This window comes from Chlamydomonas reinhardtii, chromosome 5, assembly GCF_000002595.2.
Source record: "Chlamydomonas reinhardtii strain CC-503 cw92 mt+ chromosome 5, whole genome shotgun sequence".
In the NCBI taxonomy this organism is placed as follows: Eukaryota; Viridiplantae; Chlorophyta; class Chlorophyceae; order Chlamydomonadales; family Chlamydomonadaceae; genus Chlamydomonas; species Chlamydomonas reinhardtii.
In genome coordinates, this window is record NC_057008.1 from 1,388,615 (window position 1) to 1,411,571 (window position 22,957).

Here is a 22,957-nt window from a genome sequence, read left to right on the forward strand (position 1 = left end):
TGCCGCTCGCTTAAATGCTCCATCCCACACCAACACGCACGCACCTGCCAGCTTGCCGGCCAGCCCCTACCATGAATGCGCAAACCGGCTCCCTCTTGCCACGGGCGCGCTGCCAGGACGTGAGGAACCAGACTCGGGGGCACAAGCATTCTGCACAGCATTCTGCACTGCGATGTTCACCAGATGAGTGAGTTTCACGACGCAGGTGTTACACCTGCCGGCTTCAGCAGGTAGTACGGGCGTTCACGGGCCCACCTGTGCCCGCTCGGTCGCACGCCACACACCCACGCGACATTCCATTATGTTCCCACCCGCACGTGCGGTCCCACCGATGCCAGCAGGCCAGCAACTTAAACTAGTCGCAGGCCCTCTACACCATACCCTTACACGGCCGTATTGTAACGCGTCAGTTTATGTCTACCGTTGTACTTGTCCTTTCGTCACGACTCTATGGGAGTAAGTGCGTTGGCGTGCGCCAGTCAATTCATTCGGCGGGGCCCCGTCGCCCAGACAGCCCTGTCCCATGCAAGTTCTTACTTTAAAACACCCCCTAAACCCATCATGACCATGAACGCACACAGCCTCCTGTCACCCCTGTCACCATCCCACACCATCACCACCACCTCCACATCCGCCCAACCAATCCAACCAATCCATCATCCCCGCGCCCCTCAATCCGCCAGCGACAGCAGGAACGCCACGCCTCTCCGCGTCCAGTGGTCCTGCGGCTGGTCCGAGGGGATCATCAGCTCCATCACGAAGTTGGTGGAGTGGCCGGTGGTGGCGAGCACGCCGCGGCGCTCGGGCGTGCGGTACAGCGGGCATTCATAGTGTGGGAAGGTGGCCTGCTCCGCGGCGTCGCAGGGCGACAGCTTTATCAGCGGCGCGGGGCTGAACAGCACCTTGGGGAGCGACTCCTGCAGCTTGCAGGACTCGGGGTCCCAGCGCGCGCCCTCCACGAACATGCCGCTGATGAGCGCGCCGTCCTCCGGCGCCGTCTGCGGGGCGAGGCAAGGATGGGGCGGGAAGGGTTTAAGGAAAGGGGAGAGACGCAGAGAGACGAGTCGGGTGCAAACACACTTGCTTGCGTACGGCCAAACCGACCGTTGGCGTGTGCTGCTGGCACCACAACCACCACCACCGCCGCCGCCGCCGCAGCCGCCGCCACCACCAGCCCCATGGCGCCACCACCGTCGCCACAACAACTTTCTCCACCCGGCCCCGCCGTCCCTCAGATCCTCGCACACGCTCACCTTGTAGTCGTCGGCGTGGCCCTGCATGCAGGTGTAGGTGAAGGTGATAGTGTCGATGGGGATGCGCTGGCGGCGTGCGTAGTTCTGCTTCACGCCGGTCAGGAAGGCGTGCGTGAAGTAGAAGCCGCTGATCCAGAACACGGGCGGGGGGCCGTGCTCCACCCAGTCGCTCATCATGCGGCAGCGCTCTATGAGGTCGGCCACGTAGGAGGCCAGCGGCTTGAGGCTGGGGTAGGACTTGTCCATCCACAGCTTTGGCACGCGGCCGTCATACATGGCGTTGCCTGTGGCGGGGGCGAGAGGGGAAGGGGGGGTTGTAGATACCAGCCCAAACTAAACCAAACCCAATGCAAAGAGCGAGGAGGAGAGCGTGGCCTATGCTTGACAACAGAGTGGCACGCGACACGCGGGGATTAGCTGCGGCCCTTTCCGGCCTGCCCTCATTCCTCTCTATCCCCAGTAGCAACCCGTGCGCCATGCCTAAGCAACCTTCAGCCCCCGCCCCCGCTCCGCACCTCCATCCCTCCATCAGCCCCAGACCCTCCACCCCTCGTGCTGCTCACCCAGCGCCTCCAGGTCTCCGCTCATGAGCACCAGGCCGCGCAATGCCTTCTGCAGCCCCGCCAAGCTCTCGTGCACCACCTCCAGCAGCCGGTTGAAGCGCACCAGCTCCTGACACAGCACCGTGTTCATGGACTCAAAGTAATCCACCGGGTACTTGAAGCGCACCGCCTCGATGTCGAAGGGCTGCGGCACGCGCGCCATGATGTCTGCCGCGACCTCGGCCAGCAACGCGTCGCGGCCGTGGCCGGCGCCGCCGCCCCCGCCGCCGCCGGAGGAGGCGGCGAGCAGGGAGGAGAGCATGAGGTCGGTCTCCTGCTGGTCCTTGGTGATGTCGGCGTTGGCGTGCAGACCAAACACCTGTGGGTAGCAAGCCAGTAAATTGCGCGTCAGAGCGTGGCGAGGTGCAGGGCATGTATAACATGAACCGGAACAGGATCCGTACTTGCTCCATAGCGCTACACCGCCGTGAGTCGGTCCGAGTGCCTAGACCCTCAGCCACGTTGACCCCCCCTCACACATACACCCACCGTGGAAACCGTAGTCACACACACACACACACACACACACACGCACACACACACACACACACACACACACACACACACACACACACACACACACACCACAGCATCCATCGGGCACGGGCATCTCTCCCCGCGGCAGTTCCATGTCTCATACAAATTGTTCGCATGGATGGCTACCGCGCCCCCCCCCCGCCCCCCAGGCACACACCTCCGGGTCTGCCAGGATGGGCAGTCCGCGGATGTAGCCCAGGTAGCTCTCCGCGTGCCCCTCCGGCGGCGCATAGTAGCGGCCGCTGGGCGAGAAGGCGTAGCCCTCGCCCAGCGCCGCGGGGGTGTAGAAGATGTCCAGGATGCTCATCAGCGTGCGTCGGTCGTGTGCGTCCGTCACACGGCCGCCGTAGTTGCACTCGCCCGTCAGGTAGCGCAGCGCGGGCAGCGGCACGGGCGCGGCGGGGTCGCCTGCCGGCATCTCGTTCAGGAACATCTGCAGCTGCCGCGCCGAGATGACAAAGTCGGGCGCGGAGAACTGGTACGGCACGTTCCAGCCCAGCGGCCCGAACTTGAGCCGCTCCTGCACGAAGGCGTGGAAGAAGCACAGCCCGAACAGCAGCTTCTTGAAGGGCGCGGGGCGGTTGCAGCCCTCGAAGAAGGAGGGGTCGTTGACGGGGTCGGACAGATAGGAGCCCAGCAGGTTGGCGCGAAGGCCCTTGGGCGGGTCGTTGGTCATCTTGATGCCGTTCTGCAGCACGCTGACCGGGAATGACGGGCTCTGCGGGGCGTGAATAATGGACACGGCGGCGGGGGCGCATTGTTAATGGCTGGGCTTCAGCCCGACTTGAGTGCGTGAGGCGCGTCACCCAGAGCTGCCCCAAGCAAGACGTGAGAGGCAGTAGCATCAAAGCCGTGCTGACCAAGCTATTGTTTGAATACGTGGATGCGGCTGCATGCCTACCGGGTAGGAGGTGAGCCACAGCCGGAAGGCAGGCGCGGTGTTCTCCAGCGTCAGGCCCTCGCACAGGCGCTCCAGTGTGGGCATCCAGCTGACGGCCAGGTGGCAGTTCTGCAGCACCACCCAGCCGCCCGCCTCCTGGGCCGCCTCGATCAGTTTGGAGGCCTGCGCGGCGTGGGCGTCGTATGGTGTGTTGTGAGGCTAGAGCGGTGGGCGGGTGGGCACAAGCCACGGGAGGCAGGAACATGCCGGGAACAGGCGAGACACAGCGCGTGCGGCTGTGTGCACGCGTACATGACTTTGGCAGAAATTGCGCCGCCGGCAACACCACAGCACGCACCTTTGGCCCCTGCCCCTGGCCCAGCGAGATGCTCTCCACGTTGATGCGCATCGCGTCCGCGTACTTGAGCAGGCCCGACATGGGGTCCGACCCGGGGCTGAGCACGAAGATGAGCGGCGTGAGGCAGGTGGAGTCCTGGTAGCAGCGGTCCAGGTCGAAGGGCGGCGGCTCGATGAACTTCTGGCCCATCACCTCGTGCACGTAGGCCTGGATGGCGCCCACCAGCTTGTCGGGCCGGATTAGGCTGCGGGGAGGGAGAGGGAGGGAAGGACAGGGAAGGGGAGTTGAGGCCAGGGCCAATCGCGTTCCTCGTGTGTTGGCCTTGGTGCTACGCCCGCCAGCACCTCCGCCCACGCCGCCCAGCACCCCGCCAACTCCGACCTCGCGCGACACTTCTGACGCCTGTCCACCTGTACAGTACACACACAAGGACACTCACCGCACGACGAGCAGCTTCTGGAAGCCGTCCAGCTTTGAGTGCCAGGGCTCCGGCAGCTTGAACTTGGTGGGGTCGGCACTGTCGTACATGGCACGCCACGGCCCGGGGTCGTCGCGGAACGAGTCAGGCAGTGCCTTGAAGGCCTCGAAATGCTCCGCCAGGCGGCACATCTCGCTCCAGCACTTGTCCGCGAGCCAGTCGGAGGGGTTAGGCGGCGGCTCCGCTGTGCCGATGCCGCCGGTGAGCAGGAAGCGGAACAGGTTGAGGTCCAGCTGCTGCTTGATGTGCGCGCGGATGGAGACGGTGAGCGCGAAGGAAAAGAGCAGCTTGTCCTTCTCGAACAGCGAGCGGCAGATGTTGATGTAGAGCGAGTGCGTGAAGTGCGAGATGAGCGCCTCGATGCGGCGCGTGAGGTCCTTGGACTTTTCCGCGCGCGCAATGGTGTCCTCAAACAGGTTCACGAACCACAGCAGCGAGTACTGCAGACAGTGGCGTGAGGGGTAAGGAGGTTACGGGTGGTTCAGGGTGGTGTGGAGGACAGAGGACTAAGATGGACACGGAATCTAGCAGGTCGAGCCCCCAGTTCCACCTTCCACAGTCCAGAGCAGGCGCGCAAGACAGCGCGCATGTGCCCCTACCCATCAACGCAAGCCCAGCAACACTTCACACCACCGCTGCCTACACCGCCCCCACCTGGTACATGGGCTCAATGGCCGCCAGGTCGCTGATGCAGAAGAACAGCACGCTGACGTGGCGCGCCACGGGCTTGTAGCCCAGGCGCGTCTCGTCGATGGTGCGCTCGGTCTTGTCGGCGATCTGCTGCTTTTGCGCGATGTCGTTGGACAGCAGCTTTGAGGAGCTGATCACGTTGATGGCCGTCTCGTCCTGCGGGTAGAGTGCGGTGGTGGGGTGCGGTGGCAGGTTGAGGTGGCGAGCCCAGGGCTGTGTGCACAAGGTCTAGGGATGGAGCCATGCGCCGGCAATCAAGGACAGTGTCTGCAACATGGAAGCAAGCAACCCTTCTGCCACCGCTCCCACTAGCATGTACACCCACCAGCAGTCCCACTATGCTCCAATGCAGCCACCTGCACCTCCACGCCCCCACGCACCTCCAGGATGTTGCCCTCGCTGGCGGACAGCACCTCGATGATGCGGTCCTCGATCTCCTTGAGCTGCCGCGCGTTCTCCGCACCCGCCAGCACCAGCTTGGTCTTCTGCTCCTCCAGCTCCGGCCGCTCCAGCCGCACCACAATGCCCAGCAGCTGGTCCTCGAGGCCCTCGGGCGTGATCATGAAGTTGAGCAGTGTCACCTTGACCGACACCTCGGGCAGGTAGTGCGGGTTGCGCAGCTTGGTGGTCATGTAGAACCTGCGGCAAGGTACGGTGGAGGAAAGGATGGGTTGGGTGGCGGGGTGGGACACGCTAAGCAAACGGTGGATGGGGAGTGCAGCCATGCGGGGCGGCGCAACTTCAGGCTGGCAGGACAGAGGGCCTAGACCGAGTGGCGCCACACGTTCACACATGCACGGGCCCCAGCCATCCGCACCTGAACGACTCGCTGTACTCAATGGTGGCGTCACCCAGGCGGATGCACAGCCCGCCGCCCTGCTTGAACACGCTCTTGAGCAGCAGCGGCTCCAGGGTGGGGTCCAGCTCTTCGCCCACGTTCTCCAGCAGCACGGGCGTGCCAAACTGTGAGGAGGTTGGAAGCGCAGGTCAGGGCCATACTACATACGCCAAAGAGGCTCCTCACAGCTGCTGCCGGGGTATGCCTGTGTGCTGCAACACGGCCATGGAGCGTCCCATTCACTCATTGTGCAGGGTTGCTGCCGACTGCGCACCTGGATGCAGTTCTCCAGTCGTCGGATGTAGTCGCCGTCACTGAGCTTCATCACCTCCAGCTTGTTCTTCTTCTCCATGTTCTTGATCCACTTGTTGGCCTGGCCCTGCGGGTCGATCAGCAGCGGCCAGCGCCGCGCCTTGGACACGATGATGCCGTTGTCAATGGAGAAGGAATCGTTAGGCAGGCCGTCAATGGTCCAGTCACGGATCTTGACTGGCTCGCCCAGCACCGTCACCAGCCTGCGCAGGGAGAGGGGCCAGAGCGTGAGCTTGCATTACACCTTGCCGACCAAGGGCGCACGCGCACTCCCCAATATTCCGCCACACGCCGATAACCTGCCCGCCCAACGCACTGCCCGACATGCAGACGCCCTCCCCCAACCCACGCACTTGAAGGAGTCGGAGCAGGGGATGTGGCGCTCGCGGCACAGCGCCACCCAGCTGCTGGTGGCGCGCTCGCGGTAGGCCGCCGTGAAGGCGCCCAGGTAGGCGATGAAGCCGGAGGCCAGCAGCACGTCTCCGGTGAGGTTGATGTAGTCACCGCCCAGCTTGTGCGCCACCTCCGTCCAGCGGCTCTTCTCGCCGCCCAGCCCGCCAATCAGCTTGGTGGCGCGGTCCAGCTTCTTCTCGCACAGGTCCACCTCCGCCTCCAGCTGGGCCTGCGGGGGTCCAAGGGCACGCGTGTAGCAAAGGGAGAGAACATGTCAGTTGATGATAAGTACAGAAACCCGACGTCAGCAGGACGGTTGGTGGCGCGCTTGACCCATACACACTGCACCCCCCCGCCCGAATTGCTAATTGGTGGCCAATCCTGGCCATCCTAGTTGCGGGCAGGGTTTATACACACGCGTGCTGTGCGGTACCGCACACGTACCTTGCGCGCCTGCATCTCCGCCAGCTTCTTGTTGAGCTCCGCCAGCTTGGCCTCCAGCTCCGCCAGCTCCGCCTTCTTGGCGTTCAGGCCCACCATCAGCTCGTTGAACTCCGCCTCTGCCTCAGCCAGCTTCGCCTTCTTGGGCGCCACCACCTGCACAGTCCAAAACGTAAGTTGTAAACATAAGTATGCTTCGAATCAAGGGCATTTCAAGTCGTCTTGAAGTGAGAGCAGCCCGCACCGTGCGGCATGTAGGCCAGGGCCAACCGCCGCCCTCCAACCCCTCCCACAACAAGTGCTAGTCTGCGCGCGCGCACCTTGGCAACCTTGTCGTAGCTCTCCATGGCGCGCACCCAGCAGCACAGGCCGTACGCGGCATTGGAGGCCTTCTTCACAACGGGCGGGTCAAACTCCTCCACGTCCAAGTACGGCCGCACCGCCGCGATGATGGGCTGCGGGATGTTGTCTTTGTCGTAGGCTCGCAGCGTGTCCAGGAACTTGGTGTCGGCCAGCAGGCCCTGGCTGGGGCCCCAGTAGTCGTTGATCTTCTTGGAGGGGTTGGCGGGGTCGTTGATCTTGTTGGGCTTGATGGACAGCATCTGGCACACCGCCTCCATCACCACCTTGACCGCCTTGGGCGGGTTCTTCATCGCCTTGACCTCGGTGATGTCGGCTTTGGTGAGCGTGTCCAGGGCCTTCAGCGCGGACTCGAGCAGCGGCAGCGCCACGGCCAGGTCAGCCTCGCACTCGTCCTTGATGGCCTTGGCCGCCGCCGCCTTCTCGTTCGCCACCGCCTCCTCACCCTGCACCACCACCTTCTTGGCCTCCGCCTCCTGCGTCTGGCGGTCCACGATCTGCGAAGGAGCACACGTACGGGCGTGCAAGTTACACGCATTGCACAAGACTACCGTACGAAGCTCTCCTTCTGACATAGCCGAAGCCCACCGCATGCCCCCGCCCTAGCAACCTCGCCACGGCCCGCCTCCCCCCCTCGCACCCCTAACCCCCGCCTCGACCCCCCTCTCACCTTGAGCGTCTCCTCCACCTCCTTGCCTGTCTCGATCAGCTTGGGCTGCAGCGCGATGAGCTCCTCCTTCATGGCGCCCACGTCCTGCTCCGCAGCCAGCAGCTTCTCCAGCCCCACCTCGTAGCGCCGCTTCAGGCCGTGGACCTGGGGATTGCATTGCATGGGGCATGGGACAGGTTACAATAGTGTGCTGCTGACCGTCGGCATGACGTATGAAAAGGAAGCCCAGAAAGCCAAACGCTGTGAGCGCACCTCCGCAGCTACCGGGAACATCGCCGGAATGCACCCCTTTACAGCCCCAGACACCATGCGCGCCCAGTGCTCGCAGCGTGGTGTTAACGCCAGCCCATGAGCCCCGCGCCTGCGGCGCGCACCTGCTTGCGCTTGCTGCCCAGCAGCTCCTTGTAGGTCTGGATCAGCTCGAGGTAGGAGGTGGGGGTGGTGTAGTAGTGGCGGCCCAGCTCCGCCTTGAACTCCACCGCCAGTGCGCGCACGTTGACGTGGAACTCCATGCACATGTCCTCCACCGCGCTGCGCGTGGCGTCGTCCGTCATCTCCACGTCGTGCAGGAACCTGTGTGCGAATGCAATCACCACGAGCACATGATGAGTTGGCAACATTCTGGGTTTGGGGCCCTCCATGGTCAACCAGCTTCCGACCCAAAGGGTCGAATGAATAGCCCAAACACCACACGCCACACCCGTCAATGCCCGTCGCAACCACACGCACTTGGAGGCGACGCTCTTGAGCGCATCGGAGGGCCACACGCTGAACCAGTCGATGGTGGTGCAGTTGACGAGCGAGGGGAACTTGCGCAGCCGCTCACGGAAGGCGCCGCCCACGGGGCTCATGGCCAGCACCATGTGCAGGTTGGCGCGGCAGGCGTCCACGAAGAAGGCGAACAGCGAGGCGGGCGTGAGCGGCTTGCCGGCGCGCTTGGCGCGGGCGGTGACCTGCTCCATGATGCCTACCACCTCGTCCTGCATGTGGGGACATTGCGCATTTGAGGGCGTGGGTGCGAATACGGTACACTTGACTGTTCACATGTTGCTACAACGTTGCACCCCTTTCGCTGATGTACAGCAAAACGTATTGCAGCAGACTGAGGGAATCAGACAACAGAGCATGTACGACCCACGCCCGCGCTTTGTTCCGCCCCGCACCTTGGCGAACAGGTTGGGCACCTCGCCGGTGTTGAGGATGTTGTTGATGTCCTCCAGGAACGACTCGTCCTTGAGCTGTGAGTCGCTAAACAGGAACACCGTGGACTGCCCCGCGCCGCCCGCCTGGCGCAGCACGCGCTTCAGGTCCTCGCGCCACTCATTCACGGTGTAGCTCTTGCTGATCTCGATGGTGAACAGCTTGTAGTCTGCCATGAAGGTGGCGATGCGTGTGAGCGACTGGCGGCCGCTGCCACCCACGCCCACTAGCAGCGCGTTGCCGTAGGGCTGCTTGATGATGCGGCTGATGCGGCAGATGTGCTCGGCGGCGAACAGGAACAGCACCAAGTCCATGCGGTTCTTGGACTGCGCGTTGTAGTCGGCCAGGTAGTCCTGAGGGGGTGGGGAGGCGGGAAGATTTCCGTGTCAAGTAGGGCAGGGACAGGGTTTCCGGATGAGATGATCGGATGGGTGCCGCTTGCTAAGGGGGTTATAGCTGGCTATGGGCCGCCTCCCATGCGCCGCCAAATATCCCCCCCCCCCCACACACACACACACGCGCGCGCGCACCTGCACCACGGTCATCAGCTTGGGCAGGTCCGTGACCTCGTCGTACTTGGCAGGGTCGGCACCCGGCACCTGCAGGTATGGATCGGGTTTGTGAGACGCGCGAGACTGTTAGTCTGTAGTGCCGGGGAGATGGAACACCCCTGTACGCACAACCCGCAGGTTGCTGTCCCCAGCCAGGAAAGCCGCCGCAACCGCCGCAACCGCGCACCTGGAAGTCGCAGTACAGCAGGTTGCGCAGCACCGCAACGTCGCCCTTGGCCAGGCCGCTGCCGGCCGGCGGCTCAAACACGTTGTCGAACTTGAGGCCCAGGTGCTTGTTGACCATGTCCTTGAGCAGCGTGCAGTACCAGGTGCGGTCGCCGTCGTCCACCAGGCGGTCATGGAACACGCGCAGCGTCTCGTGAGCCCACAGGCGGGTCAGCGAGCGGGTGTCGGGCACGGGCACGCCGATGGACTGCACGCCCTGAAACACCTTGGACAGGTCGCGCATGTTGTAGGTGTAGTGGCTCTTGGCGGGCGTGGGCAGCAGCTGCGCGCGGATGGTGTTGTAGATCTCCAGCGTCGCCTTCACCAGCGCGCCGCCCTTGCCACGCACGTCCTGCAGTGAGGGACAGCGTGGGTGTCGCACAGCTTGTTTGCGGCGTGGACACGGCAACGCAGCGGTTGTGGCCCTTTGGCTCGCCTTGCTCCTTACCCTCAGTACGCCCTTGCAATGGTAGGTGCCTAGCCCCGCCGCCTGCACCCACCTCGGGTAGCCTTGCGCGGCGGAACCACCAGTCACAGATGGCGCCGTAGATGCGCGTGTAGGTGGCGTCGTCGAACTCGGTGATGGCCACCAGGTTGAAATGGCGTACGAAGCGCGGCGTCACGGGGTTGCGGCCGCCGCCGGGCGGGCCCATGGCGCACACCAGCTGCATGTCCGCCAGCTGGCGCCATGTGTTATCGGCGCGGTCGTACCTGAAGCACGCGGCCAGAGCAGGAGTAGCAAACAAATCAGGTGCCCCGCCTATGCACACAATGCCGCCAAAGGTGCGCCTAACCCCTAACATCAGCCCCCAGCGCAATGCCCGCACGCGTGTCAGCGCACTGTATAACCCCGCCAGCAGCCCCCCAGCAGCCCCGACCCACCAGCCGCTGTGGTCTAGGAACTGCCGCAGCAGCTCCACGGGCGGCTGGGCGCCGTACACCTCCAGTGCGGGCATGTTGACGTCGTCCACAAACACCACACAGCGCATGCCCACCGGCGGGCCGAAGATGCCCTTGCGCCGCTTGTCCAGGCGCGCGTCAATAATGTCCTGCGAACCGGAAGGCCACGGGGGCATTGCATGGCGAACGTGGGGCTGGGAACGTGCTGGATTCCTGGCCACGACTGTTGTAATATCTGGGACAACTCAGTCACCCTGCTATATATTGCGAACAAGCTACCCCAGAGTCCAGCGCCAAGCGCGATCCCGCCATCCAGCTGCCCACCTGGATCATGTTGGCGCTGGTCTGCGCTGAGAAGGCGGTCTGCTGGTTGGTGAACAGCGACTTGTCCAGCGCCTCGATGGCGGACTTGACGTACGCCGTCTTGCCGGTGCCGGTGGGGCCCGCGAACAGCACGTGGCGGCCGTGCGTGGCTAGCAGTGTGAGCAGCCACGTGTAGCGCACCGTGTCCACTGTGGGCACAATGATTTCGTTGAAGTTGGCGGACTCGGGGATGGCGGCGGCTGCGGACTCGCCGCTGCCGCTGTCCATCCAGTGGCGCCAGGCAGCGCGCGGCTTGTCCCACACGTAGTCGTACACCAGCCCGTCCTGCGCACAGAAGGTTGGGACGGTCGGTGATTATGAGAAGCAGGTGCAGCTTGCAACAGAGCTAAAGCCAGGCGCATCCGACGCCCCTCCTCTTTCCCGAAAGGCAGGAGGCGGGCGCTTCCTCACTGCCCACTTCCTCCTCCTCCACCACCGCCGTCGCCAACGCCCATTTGCCCACACGACGATCACACCTTGGGCAGCTGCGTGGACAGCTTGAACCCGGGGTCCGCGATCTCCAGACCCGGGCCCAGGTCGAAGTCGGTGCGGGTCATCTTGCGGTCCACGCCTCCGTCCAGCAGCTTACGCAAGAAGTCGGAGAAGGCGATGCGGCCGTCGCTGTCTGTGGTGGCGCCCACGGACCAGATCAGGCTGAACACAAACATGCCGTCGAGCTGCTTCAGCACGTCGCGAGCAGCCATGGCGGCAGCCTGAGGCGGGAGCGTAGGAGGCGTACCGAGGATGACGGCAAATGGTGAGTAAGAAGAGTATTTCAGTCAGGGGCTACGGAAACGTGGTGGGGGGCTGGCAGAGCTGCGCGAACCGCACCTGCTTGGGGTCCTTCAGCTCGTCCATGAGTGACATCATGGTGGACATGAGGTTGTTGGGCAGGCTGATGTCGGCTGTGGGCACAAGCTCCTTGCAGTTCTTGCGGATAAACGCCTGCATCAGGGATCGCGGCGACGCAAAGCACGAACGGCACATTCAGAAAGCCAGTCACTAGACACACCCCGCGCCCATCCGAGCCCGCAAGCAGGCACCATGCAATCCCAAACCCGCCCCCGTTCCACAATTCCACCTCCACGCACGCGTCATTACTCACCACGCAGGGGTCCACCAGCCAGTCGAACAGCGCGATGAGGTGCGCCCGCGCCTCCTCTCCAAGCGTGGGCGGCAGCGTGTGCATCCAGCTGTCGCGCAGCGGGCGCCAGCCCATCTGCTCCGGCTCCACATACACCATGCCGCAGCGCGACACGGTGGCGGGCGAGGCCACAGCCAGGTCCTGGACTTCGAAGATCATGTTCATGCTGGCGCTCATCTGGATGATCTCTCCGCTGTTGAGGCACAGCTTCTTGTTGTCATCCAGCACTGTGTTCATGTTCTCAATCCACACCGCGTCCACCGGGCCGTCGAACAGCACCCATTTGCGGTCGGTGCTGCATACACAATGAATACACGCCGGCTTGGGTTGGCCACTTGCTTGCGCCACTGGTTTGCCCCCAGTCTTCACGGCTCGCGCCTCCGCATCCAAGCTTCCAGACGCCCCCACACTTCGGTAGCGGGGGTGTCACCACAAGCCTCACCCCACCCCGCTCCCTTAATCTACACTATCGGCCTCGGAAGCGTGTAGTTATTCCTACTCTTGACCCCCACACACACCTGGTGTCCACGGCCGCCTCGCGGAACAGCTTGGCCAGCACGCCGTCCTTCCACTCGTGGCTGACGGGGTCGAACTGGCCGTACAGCTGGCCCATCGTGATGGACTTGGGATTCATGATGCGCAGCTGGACCCTGCGGGTGTGTGAATGCGTGTGTATATGTGAATGAGTGTGCATGTGCGTGCGTGCGAGCGTGTGTGTGTATGTGTGTGTGTGTGTGTGTGTGTGTGTGTGTGTGTGTATATGTGTAAGTATGCGCATGAGCACCGGGTAAGGAATGGTGGCGCCAGGGAGCGAGCAAATCAAGGAAACCGTTGCTTCAGGATTTGACGCATGGTTCATAAGACCCCACCCAAAGCAGCTCCCTACTCATTATATTAACTTTCCCGCCCCTCATCCCCCGTGCCCGTGCCGTGCGCTTTCTCACTTGTGCTCCTCCATGAGCCCCGCCGTCTCCAGGTCCGCCAGCGCGCCCGCCAGGGTGCGGTAGATGCAGGTCTTGGCACCGTAGCTGTAGCCCACGAGCATGAGGCCGTGCCGCACCAGGATCATCTCGTACAGCTGGTGAGCCTTCTCCAGGAAGGTGGGCGTGGGCTGCGAGACGCAGTGCCGGATTGTCGCGTATTGGGGCGGCGGGCACGTGTTTAGTACAGCAGCAACACCAGTGGCCAGTTGCCTTCATGCACATCATCTGAGTGATGCGATTCACCACCCATTTGCCCCTTTGCTGCAGCCATCCCGCCCGCCTCCACGTCCCTAACGCACCTGCAGGTTGAGGCGGGTGCAGTTGGACACCAGCCGCTCGTCCAGCGCCGAGTAGTCGGTGGCAGGCAGGTCCACGCCCGGGAACAAATCCGACAGAATGCCGGCGAACAGCGGCAGGTCGGGCGCCAGGAACTTGGGCTCGTTCACGTCGCGGATGGAGCGAAGCATCAGGACGTCCTCCAGCGTGTCCGGGCTGCGCTGCTTGTTGGCGGCGGCGGCGCGCAGCACTGACATGACGGCGCGCATGCCGTAGTCGTAGTGCGACTGGCTTGACAGCTGCTCCGAGCACAGGCGGTAGGTGGCCACCAGCTTGCGGGCCAGGTCGCGGGCCTGTGTGGAGAGAGCCAGTTGAGGATCGGGTTCGGTGGAGTCGCTGAGGTAGGGAACTGCTGCATAAGCCTAGGCTGTAGGCGCAAACCCATTTCATGAACCCGGTTTCGGGCTGGGCGAACCTGCGCCCGTTTGCGAGTGGAACCCACCTTCAGGTAGCCGCTGGAGTAGAGCATGATCTCGCTGATCAGCGCGTAGTCGGGCACCATCATGGCCACCGAGCGGAACAGCGCCTTCAGGTTGTCGGGCAGCTCGGAGCGGCCGGCGTAGCCGGGGTTCATTGTGATGAACACCGAGAATGTGGGCCGCAGGCTCAGCTTGGTGCCCTCGAACTCGAACGAGCTCACGCCTGCCGATTTGGCGCGCTGCATTGTCAGGATCTGCGTGCAGCGGAAGCAGATACGGGCGTTACTTTAGCATGGTGCTGGCCTCTGGCGGTGGTGCTTGAGCAGGCGCGGTCTGCAGATGACTGCACAAGCATCGGTAAGCATGGTGCAGTTTGGCTCGAGGTGCCTCACCTGCTGGGCAATCACGGACAGCACCTCCAGGTCGATGCGGTTGAACTCATCGAAGCAGGCCCAGGCGCCGCTGCTGGCCAGGCCCTTGAAGAACTTGCCCATAGCCTGTTGGGTAGTTTGTGCGTAGGTTACCGGTATAGATCCAAGGTCGGGATGCCTCACCTCGTGTGCATGCGGTGACGTGACGGGTGCGAATGCGGGCGCACTGCTTGTGCCTGCGCTTGCAAATCAGTTGCCCCAACCGTTGCAGGAAGCTTCCCCTAACCCACCTGGTAGTCCAGGCCGTCGGAGCAGTTGAAGACCACGCACTGCATGGCTATGGCCTTGGCCAGATCCTTGGTGGTCTCCGTCTTGCCCGTGCCGGCGGGGCTGCAGCAGAGAAAACGAGGCACCAACATCATACGCTTGGACCAATCAGTCCACATCCCAGACGCGAGCATACAGTCACGGCCAGCACACGTTCACGGATCCCACACAACGCGCGCTCGCATCCCTTGCCCGCTCACCCCTCGGGTGCGCCTCCCAGGTTGAGGTGCAGCGCGCCCATGAGCGTGCGGTAGCAGCGGTCGGTCAGCGGCGTGATGACCAGGCGACTGCCATTGCCCAGGTACTCGTAGCCGTAGTAGATCTGCGCGTTGATCATGCGCACCGACACCTCGCCGCCCTCCCAGCCATAGCGCAGCTGGCTGTTCCAGGCGAAGTCGCTCTCACTGGTGACGCCAGTGGAAGCCAGCTGCGCCACCACGTCGCGCGCGTGCACGTCGATCACGATGAGCGCCGACAGCGTCTTGCGGTCGAGCTTGGACAGCTTGCCGCGGACCTGTGGCGCGTGCCGCATTACGGTAAGTACAAAGCGCGTTTATAGAGCCGGCTTGAAGCCGCTCAAGACTTGCTCAGGAGTGCACGTACTTACAGGGGCAGGCATGCTAGCTGGAGAGCTAGCAAGCCGCATCCTACCCGCACAAATGCCAGCACGCGCGCACGCGCACGCACACGCGCACACACCTTGTTGACGACCTTCATCAGCTCGTCGGTGCACTGCTGCGAGTAGTCCTGGAGCGCCTGCTTGGCGATGGCCTCGCCCACCTCCTTGGTCCAGTACATGCAATCCACGGCGATAACCACCTGACCCGGCCAGGAGGTCACCCAGTTGATGCGGGGCGCCTTTGCGTAGTCGTTGAACGACTTGAGGATGGTGTGCTGCGGGAGATTGGAGGGAACGGGGAGGGGTCGGGGCACCGTAAGTGGATGCGTGCAAGGCGTGATTTGATTGCGGCGCGCAGGACGCGGTAATGTGTCCGCATCCGAGCCGCCCCCCCCCACACACACACACGCCTGTTGCGGCAATTCTCGCAAAGCACGCACCTTGAGCGTCGTGCGCATTGCAATCTCGCACTCAATCAGCCAGCGCTCCACCTGGCCCTGGCTCTCGCGCGGGTTGAAGGTGTCCTTGAACGGCACCCGCTCGCCCTCCTCACTGGACATGGCTGTCACGGTGCCGTCTGGCTGGAACTCCAGGGCGTTGATGCCCTCAAAGATCTTGCGCAGGAAGGGCTGCACGCGTGTGGGATCCTTCGTCTCGGACAAAATCTCCAGCAGCTCATCGTTTGAAAGGAAGTAGAAGCGCGGGAAGGCCAGGCGCTTGGTCTCCAGGTAGTCGTTTAGGCCCTTGGTCACCTGTTTGAGTTTTGGGGGGGGGGTACATTCGTGATTAGTTAAGGAAGTGGTAGATGGTAGACCATCTTGCTGAACATGAAGCGTTACCGACGAGGGGGGGGGGGGGTTGCATGCATGGGTGGTGTTCAGCTCACAGCGTCCGCCGGCCCCGCAGCCCTCAAGCACCGCACCGCAGCGCTCGCCACAACCACGACGCCGTGTGGCCCTCACCGCCCACGTCCACCCTCAGCTCCTCCCCAGCCCAGCTCCATAACTCCATAACCCTTCTACGGTATCCCAAAGCCCAGCCCGCGCACCTGCTCCAGCAGCTTGTTGGCCTCCGCCAGCGCCTTGAGCAGCTCGTCGTCCGCGCAGGTGACCAGCACCTCGGCGTTCTTGGACAGCTTCTCCATGGTGCGGCGCCAGGTGTGGTCCACGGCCTTGAACTTGCGGCCCTCGTTGGGCATCTGCTGCATGATGTCCTCGCTGCCAAAGATGGGCTCCAGGTACAGCCAGCCCTGCTGGCAGCGCAGCCACTGGTCCAGCGTCTCCTGTGTGTGGGGGGTGGGGTGGGGGGGGAGGTTCAGAGGCGGTGTGGGAGGCGGTGTGGGGGGCGGTGTGCTCCTACGGTGAAGTGCCAATCTTGGTTAGTGAAGTAGCAGTGGTTGCACGTAAGATTTGGAATGCAAGGGTCAGGTTCCTCACTTCCCAACACGCCCCCAGCACACCCACCTGCACCAGGCCCAGCTTGGACTCCCACAGGCGCACGCGGTCCTCAAAGGGCCCGATGTAGGGCGAGGCGCGCATGGACTGCGTCTTGACGATCTGGTCATCCAGCAGCATCTGCACGTCGTCCAGCGCGCGCAGGATGGTGGTGCCGGTGGCGCGCCACGTCATGGTCTCAAACACCACGCCCGCCCAGTCGGCCTGCATCTTGTCCAGCGCCCGCTCCAGCGAGTACTGCGGGTTGTGCAGAGGAGGATGGGGGTTGGAGGAATCGGCATTTAGAGCCCAGGCCCAGCAGCGAAGTAACACTAGCCAGCCAAGCGAGGGCAGTCAACTGCAGCTGCCCAGCCCCCAGAACGTGCACCCCGACCAGCAGATGGGCAGCAGGCAAGCCTGCACGCTGCACCCACCTCCTTGCTGGCATACTCTGCCACCTCCTCGATGGCCGCCAGGTGCTTGGGCAGCCCCAGCTGCAGCGCGCGGCTGAGGCTGAAGCCGGCGTCGGCGCGCACAGGGAAGCCGGCCGCTGTGGAGATGCGCTCCCAGTGCCGATCGCGCAGGCCGGGGTTGCGCAGGGCGGTGATCAGCGGCAGGTGCACCTGTATGTCACAAGCAAGCGGGCTTCCGTTAGCATGCCCGGGCACACATCTGATGCAACGTGTCTTATGTTCTATCTGCTCTAGCCGCTGCTACATTTGGTCCTTCCGCAGCACCACATCAGCGCCCCTGCCATCATGCTACCATGGCCGCAACAAGCGCACCGCCGTCCCTGCCATTCGCCTCTGCCACCGGAGCCCAAATCACTTACACCACCGCCGCCTTGCCACTGCCTGCCCCCCACGCACCTGGAAGTCCTCCAGCTTGGCGCGCACCGCCGTCACCACCTCCAGCGGCTCCTTGTCCAGCTGCTTGCCCAGCTTGGCGGTGGAGCGCCACCAGCGGTCCACGTCCGCCGCCACCGCCTCCGCGTCGATCTCCGTGAACGGCCCGTCCAGCCACTCGGGCAGCGAGCGCGCAAACTCCGAGGCGATCTTCCACAGGTCCGAGGAAGGCGCGAAGGCCTTGCGGATGTCCTCCAGCGTCGGGTACTCGGAGCGGGGCAGGCCAAAGATCTCCTCCCGGTTGCCGTACAGCTCTGACAGCTCGGCGTAGCTGTTGAGCCGGTTCTCGATGTCCAGCACGGTGGCGGTGCGGTCGTCGACCTGCTTCAGGTCGCCCAGCGTCACGAAGCGCTCCACCTCCGCCTGCAGCTCGGCGAGATCCGCGATGAGAGCCGCGCTGTCGGCCTTAAGCTGCGACAGGTAGCGCCCGCGCCATCGCGCCAGCTGGCTGCGGACCTCGATCAGCTCGCCCGCCAGGTCTAGCGGCCAGCGAAGCAGCCGCCAGTGCGTCTCGAACGCCTCCATGGCCAGCTCGTGCTGAGCGCCGTGGAGCACGTCCGCCACGGCGCGGCTCTCCGCCACCACGCCCTCGAACTCCGGCATGCGGCCGTCCACCTTCTCCACGAACTTGTCCAGCTCGTCCAGCGCCTCCGTGCTGTCCGGCGCCTGGTGCAGCCGCGCCACGATGGCCTCGAACTGCTCCACCGCCGCCACGTTGGCGGCGTGCCAGGTGTCCGCCTGCCACGTCAGCAGCGCGTTGCGCAGCGCCGCCGCCTTGTCGCCCAGCCACTGCTGCGCGCCGCTGCAGTCCACCGCCAGGAGCCGGAAGGCCACCAGGCCCTCGGCCTTGGCCGCCACCGCCTCGCCCAGCGCCGCCAGCCGGCCCACCTCCGCGTCCGTCTCCGCCAGGCTGTGGCCCGCCTCCGCCCAGGCGTCCACGTACTCGCCTACGGAGGCCGACACCAGCCAGGCGAACTCCTGGAACGAGGCCACCAGGTCCGCGGGCGCCACCAGGTTCTGGTGGGAGGGGACAAGGAGGGGGTGCATTCATGATTATTTAAGAAGCGAAGGCGTAGCCAGGAACAGTAGTAGGGGACGGTTGCAAGTTGGAAACATTGGGAACAGGATACAAGAAGGGGATTCAGGGGACAGCAATTAGAAACAGCTGGCGTTGCAAGGAGGGAGGGGCCGGTTGCGGAAAGCGCACACGTTTACAACAGGTGCGTATGGGTGGAGATTGCGGTAATGATGAATGCACAAGATGCATGAATTGCGCTGGAGCGCAAGCCCCCGCCCAGCTCCTTGGGCCCCACGACCCACCTTCTGCACAATGTCGCGGACCAGGTCGCGGCCCGCCACTGCGGCGGGGTCGGCCACGGGGTCCACACTGGCCAGGTACTGCTCCATGGCCATGTTGACCACCTTGACGCTGATGTCGTCAACCCTGCAAGCATCAACCGTAACATTTTGTTGGTGTGGCTAGAAGGGCGCACATGGTGTGCCCTGTGTCGTTCTGCCAATCTAGCTGGAGCCGTACTGTACTGCTGCGACTATGAGCATGCATACCCCATTGCAGCATGCCGCCCCCGGCTCACTTGGAGGTGGCGGCAATGATGTCGTCATAGGTCTGGACCACCGTGTCCTCCACCTCCGCCAGCGGCGGCACCAGCTGAATGCCGCCGTCCACCACCTGCAGCGACACCAGCAGCAGCGGCGGCGGCCAGGAGGCGTGCAGGTCCTCGCCCCACTTGGCGGGCGGCGGGTGCGTGCGGCCAAACCACACGTTCGCCGGCTCCACCGCCGGCCCCTCGCCGCCCGCTGCAGCTCCCCCCGCGTCCTCGCCCGAGGGGTAGCCCGCCCGGATGTGCCCGTCGCCAGGCTGCACGTCGTACTGCTTCCAGAAGCCACAGCACATCTGGATGCTGGACAGCACAGCGGTGCGCAGCTGATCGGCCATCGCCAGCGACACCATCTTAATGAAGCGCATCACCGCCGCCTGGCTCAGCCCAAAAGGGTTGGCGTGAGCATGCGCCGCGCCGCTGGTGCCGCCCAGGCCGGTGGCGCCGCCGGCCGCCAGTGTGGCCTCCGCCACCGCCAGCGCCGTCATCTCGGGGTCGTCGCCCGACAGGATGCGCTCCACAATGGCAATCACCTGTCCATTACAAAAGTTCACACCAGAATCCTTCAGCATGCTGCTCACCCTACACCGCTAGCCCCGCTATTCACTAGCACGACAATATGCCCGGGCACATTTCTCTCCCCCACCCATCCCATGCTTTCTGCCTTGAGCTTCCTGCTTCCCGCTTCCAGGCCCCCGCTCATGGTCCAGTCGCTGGACAGCCCCGCTTCCCTCCTTCCCAGGCCCCCGCCCCTACCTTGATGGTCCAGTCGCTGGACAGCATGTCCGCTACCAGCTCGCGGTGGTTGCGCTGCATGCGCGCGTAGTCGCCCAGGCGGGCAGGCAGCGGCAGCTCCCTGGCAGGACACACACCACACATCGGTACACACGCAAATCCATTCACAAGTCAGCCGGAGGCCTGCGGAATCTGACAGCGGAGCCTCCTACTGCACCCACATCCCCCACGCAATCACCCCACCCCCACCCCATTGCCTGGCCCGCCCTCAGCGTCTTTCGCCTGCCCCACGCCCCCCCCCTCCGTCACTGCACGCACCTCATGTCGGTGACTGTGAGCGCCATGCTGCTGATGTCCAGGTCCTTGTACATCTGCTGCAGCGCCGTCAGCAGCGCCGGGTGCCCCACCACCGCGCCCCGCTTCACGTCCGCCAGCAGCAGCTCAAAGCCCTCGCGCCCCACGTCCTGCGCGAACCAGTCCTGCCCCTCCGCCGCCGCGTGCTCGGGCTGGTTCACAACCACCACGCGCCCTGCAGGCAGCGCCTCCAGGTTGACACAGCCCTGCGGCGGCACCAGCGCGTGGCTGCCGTGGCTGACGGGCTGGATGTTGGCTGCGGCCAGGTGCGCGGCGGCGTCTTGTTGCCGGAACTGCACGTCCACGATCGCCGACTTGACCGCGTGTTTGAAGTTAGCGCGGAAGTCCTCGAAGTGGCCTGTTGTTACGCAGTGGTCAGGTGGCGGTTCAGGTATGCGCCCGGGCCCAACGACGGCTCCGATTGTTGGAGGTGCGGGCGGGTCTCACAGATAGGCGCAGCCTTGCGCAGGCATAGCCGACATGTGCCTACCCTAGCGTCCGTGTGCATCCCCGCAGCCCTGTCCCCCGCTCACCATGAGCGTTGCTCGCCAAGCGCTGCGTCACGTCGCCGCCCACGCGCTTGAAGATCTTCCGCCTGCACGCAGTCCAAAACAGCACGTCAGCATACAGTACAATACAGAGCTCTTACTCGCTGATTATGTTCATTGCTGTTCTCTGTAGATTGCTGTGTTTTAAGAGCCCTCGCTTCCCTGCTCCATCCCAGCGCTCACTTGAAGTGCTCATCCAGCACGTCGATGTTGTTGAAGGGCTGCTTGCTCACGTACTCCGAGTAGCGCGCCTCGCCCTCCGATTCATCACGCCGGCGGCGGGCCTGCCGCAGCCTGCAGTCGCCCCGAACAGAGCCGCTCAGGCATTTGGGGTCGCAACCTCTCAGCAGCCCCGCTGCCAGTACTGCCCATGCACGCCTGCTCCCGATCCCACACACCGCCGTTCACATGCGTGTGCGTGCCGTCCGCCCCGCACCCACCTGAACGCGAAGCCCGACTTGTTCTCGTCCGCGAACAACAGGTTGAGTCGCTTGACCCACTTGGTCTTACCCGTGGTGTTCCACGTAATGTGGTACATGTCCTGGCCCCTGTGATGGCGTGTGCCATAACCAGATGCAACTGCTCAGCGGGCGGTCCGCACGCGGCCAATCAGCCCCCATATGCTGCGGTATTTCCTTCCGCCCACGGTTTCCGAGTAGGGCATGGAAGCCCGCCCCGTCATATGCCAAGCTACGCCGCACCTGTCGTAGTCGGTCATGACGCATGGCGCCCACATGAACGTGCCCGACGTGTCAAAGTAGCGGCTGAACCCCGGCACCCCCACCGGCCCGCTGTCCGCTCCCCGCCCCTCCGCCGCCGCCGCCTCGCGCGCCCGCCGCAGCCGCTCCTCCGGCTGCACCAGCTCCATCTCCGGACTGTCAAAGTACTCCAGCGGCATGGAAGTGGTGGTGCGCACCGGCAGCTGCCCCGTGCGCGGCCGCAGCCGCGTGCCCATCTGCGTCTCCTCCGCCAGCACCCAGCCCAGCGGGTGCGCCGGGTCCGCCTGCACCTCCAGCGCGGGGCTGCCCGCGCCGCCGGCGCCGGCTCCAAAATAGTCTGCAAGCGAGGAGCCCTCCACCGCCCGAGACGGAAACACGTCGCTGCTGGCCCCCGGGTCGAAGTAGTTCTCACATGTGGGCACCCGCCGCGGCACCGGCGGCGTGGCGGTGGGCAGCGGGGGCCCACGCGAGGTGGACACAGACATGAGGCTGTGGCTGCCGCTCAGGTCCGCCAGGCTGTGTGTGGCGGTGGCGGTGCCGATTAGGCCAGGGCTGCCCGGGCTGCCGCCGTTGGTGCCCAGCATGCCCGGCGGCTTCGGCGGCAGCTTGAAACCCGGCGGTAAGCTCCCTGTGAGTGCACAGCTTGGCATCTGAGCGCGAGACTGGACATTGCATGGCCACCTAATGTAATCCCAGACTACGTGCATGCTTTACGCCAGCTGTCTGAGCCGGTTTGCAGTCCCTGGCTCAGGTCGGTCGTGCTGTCCTTGCCCCGCCTCCGCGCGCCACCCCTTACCTGGAGGAGGGCGGCTGGCCTCCGCCTTAACGCTGCGCTCCACCAGAGACGCATTCCCCGAGCTCAGTGCTGACTCAAACAGAGCCTTGGGCAGCTTGACCTGCAACGTGCAAACCCCGTGCCCCGCGTCAAACATCGGGCCTGCTTGCGGGCACCCCAGGCATCCCGCCCCGGACGAGACACACCTGAACCTTTGCAGGGACCTGCTTGCTGCTTTGCAGCGTCTGCTTTGGCCCGGGCCTGCATGAACCGGAATTACAGTGAGGCTCCGCGAGACGTGCCGCTGCATGTTCTCCAAGAAGTCAGCGCACCTCTTGGCCGTCCCCGCAACGCTGCTGTCATCCCAGTCCATCCTAGGAAACCTAAGCTATGCAGAAAATCCTAGAGATGTCTCCGCATATCGTCGCTTAGCTCACAAAAGTCTTGTCTTGGTCCAAGGTCATAACATGCAAACATTGGTTAATTCAGTGGCTTTACGTCTTGAAAGTTGTAAATCAAGTGCAAGACCGGCAAACTGCAAGAACTCGTGAAATCTAAGTGGGATGGGGAATACGCCTGCCTGTTTGGAGGGTCGGCACGTTATTATTGCATTATAAGA

At 64.0% G+C, this 22,957-nt stretch overlaps 1 protein-coding gene across 1 annotated transcript; it reads right to left on the reverse strand.

The window, feature by feature from the left end:
* On the reverse strand, nucleotides 1-22,883 carry CHLRE_05g244250v5 (uncharacterized protein). Its single transcript, XM_043062477.1, has 50 exons — nucleotides 22,671-22,883; nucleotides 22,545-22,599; nucleotides 22,360-22,459; nucleotides 21,546-22,191; nucleotides 21,285-21,392; nucleotides 21,028-21,138; nucleotides 20,830-20,891; nucleotides 20,261-20,654; nucleotides 19,964-20,063; nucleotides 19,184-19,740; nucleotides 18,909-19,032; nucleotides 17,553-18,605; nucleotides 17,118-17,306; nucleotides 16,714-16,941; nucleotides 16,299-16,532; nucleotides 15,691-16,002; nucleotides 15,331-15,525; nucleotides 14,832-15,145; nucleotides 14,595-14,694; nucleotides 14,326-14,430; nucleotides 13,957-14,187; nucleotides 13,478-13,807; nucleotides 13,140-13,306; nucleotides 12,714-12,845; nucleotides 12,157-12,490; nucleotides 11,883-11,996; nucleotides 11,528-11,764; nucleotides 11,013-11,336; nucleotides 10,671-10,837; nucleotides 10,289-10,499; nucleotides 9,751-10,140; nucleotides 9,543-9,611; nucleotides 8,976-9,365; nucleotides 8,542-8,792; nucleotides 8,187-8,385; nucleotides 7,813-7,956; nucleotides 7,103-7,639; nucleotides 6,786-6,938; nucleotides 6,302-6,570; nucleotides 5,911-6,151; nucleotides 5,616-5,761; nucleotides 5,179-5,437; nucleotides 4,763-4,954; nucleotides 4,070-4,548; nucleotides 3,631-3,874; nucleotides 3,294-3,455; nucleotides 2,550-3,110; nucleotides 1,817-2,174; nucleotides 1,254-1,537; nucleotides 1-998 (listed from the first exon to the last, which is right to left on the reverse strand). The coding sequence occupies exons 1-50, from the start codon at nucleotides 22,709-22,711 to the stop codon at nucleotides 672-674; spliced, it is 12,930 nt and encodes a 4,309-aa protein (XP_042924671.1). The 5' UTR covers nucleotides 22,712-22,883; the 3' UTR covers nucleotides 1-671.
* Between the last annotated feature and the right edge of the window lie 74 nt (nucleotides 22,884-22,957).

Bases quoted from the DNA above. Each gene is read 5' to 3' on its own strand.
- CHLRE_05g244250v5 (XM_043062477.1), bottom strand. From the start codon at position 22,711: ATGGACTGGGATGACAGCAGCGTTGCGGGGACGGCCAAGAG. The intron at 16,942-17,117 runs GTGGGTGCAGCG...CACAACCCGCAG, and splicing joins CAGAGTATGCCAGCAAGGAG to TACTCGCTGGAGCGGGCGCT. The intron at 13,307-13,477 runs GTGCGTTAGGGA...TGCGTCTCGCAG, and splicing joins GCACCCGCCTCAACCTGCAG to CCCACGCCCACCTTCCTGGA.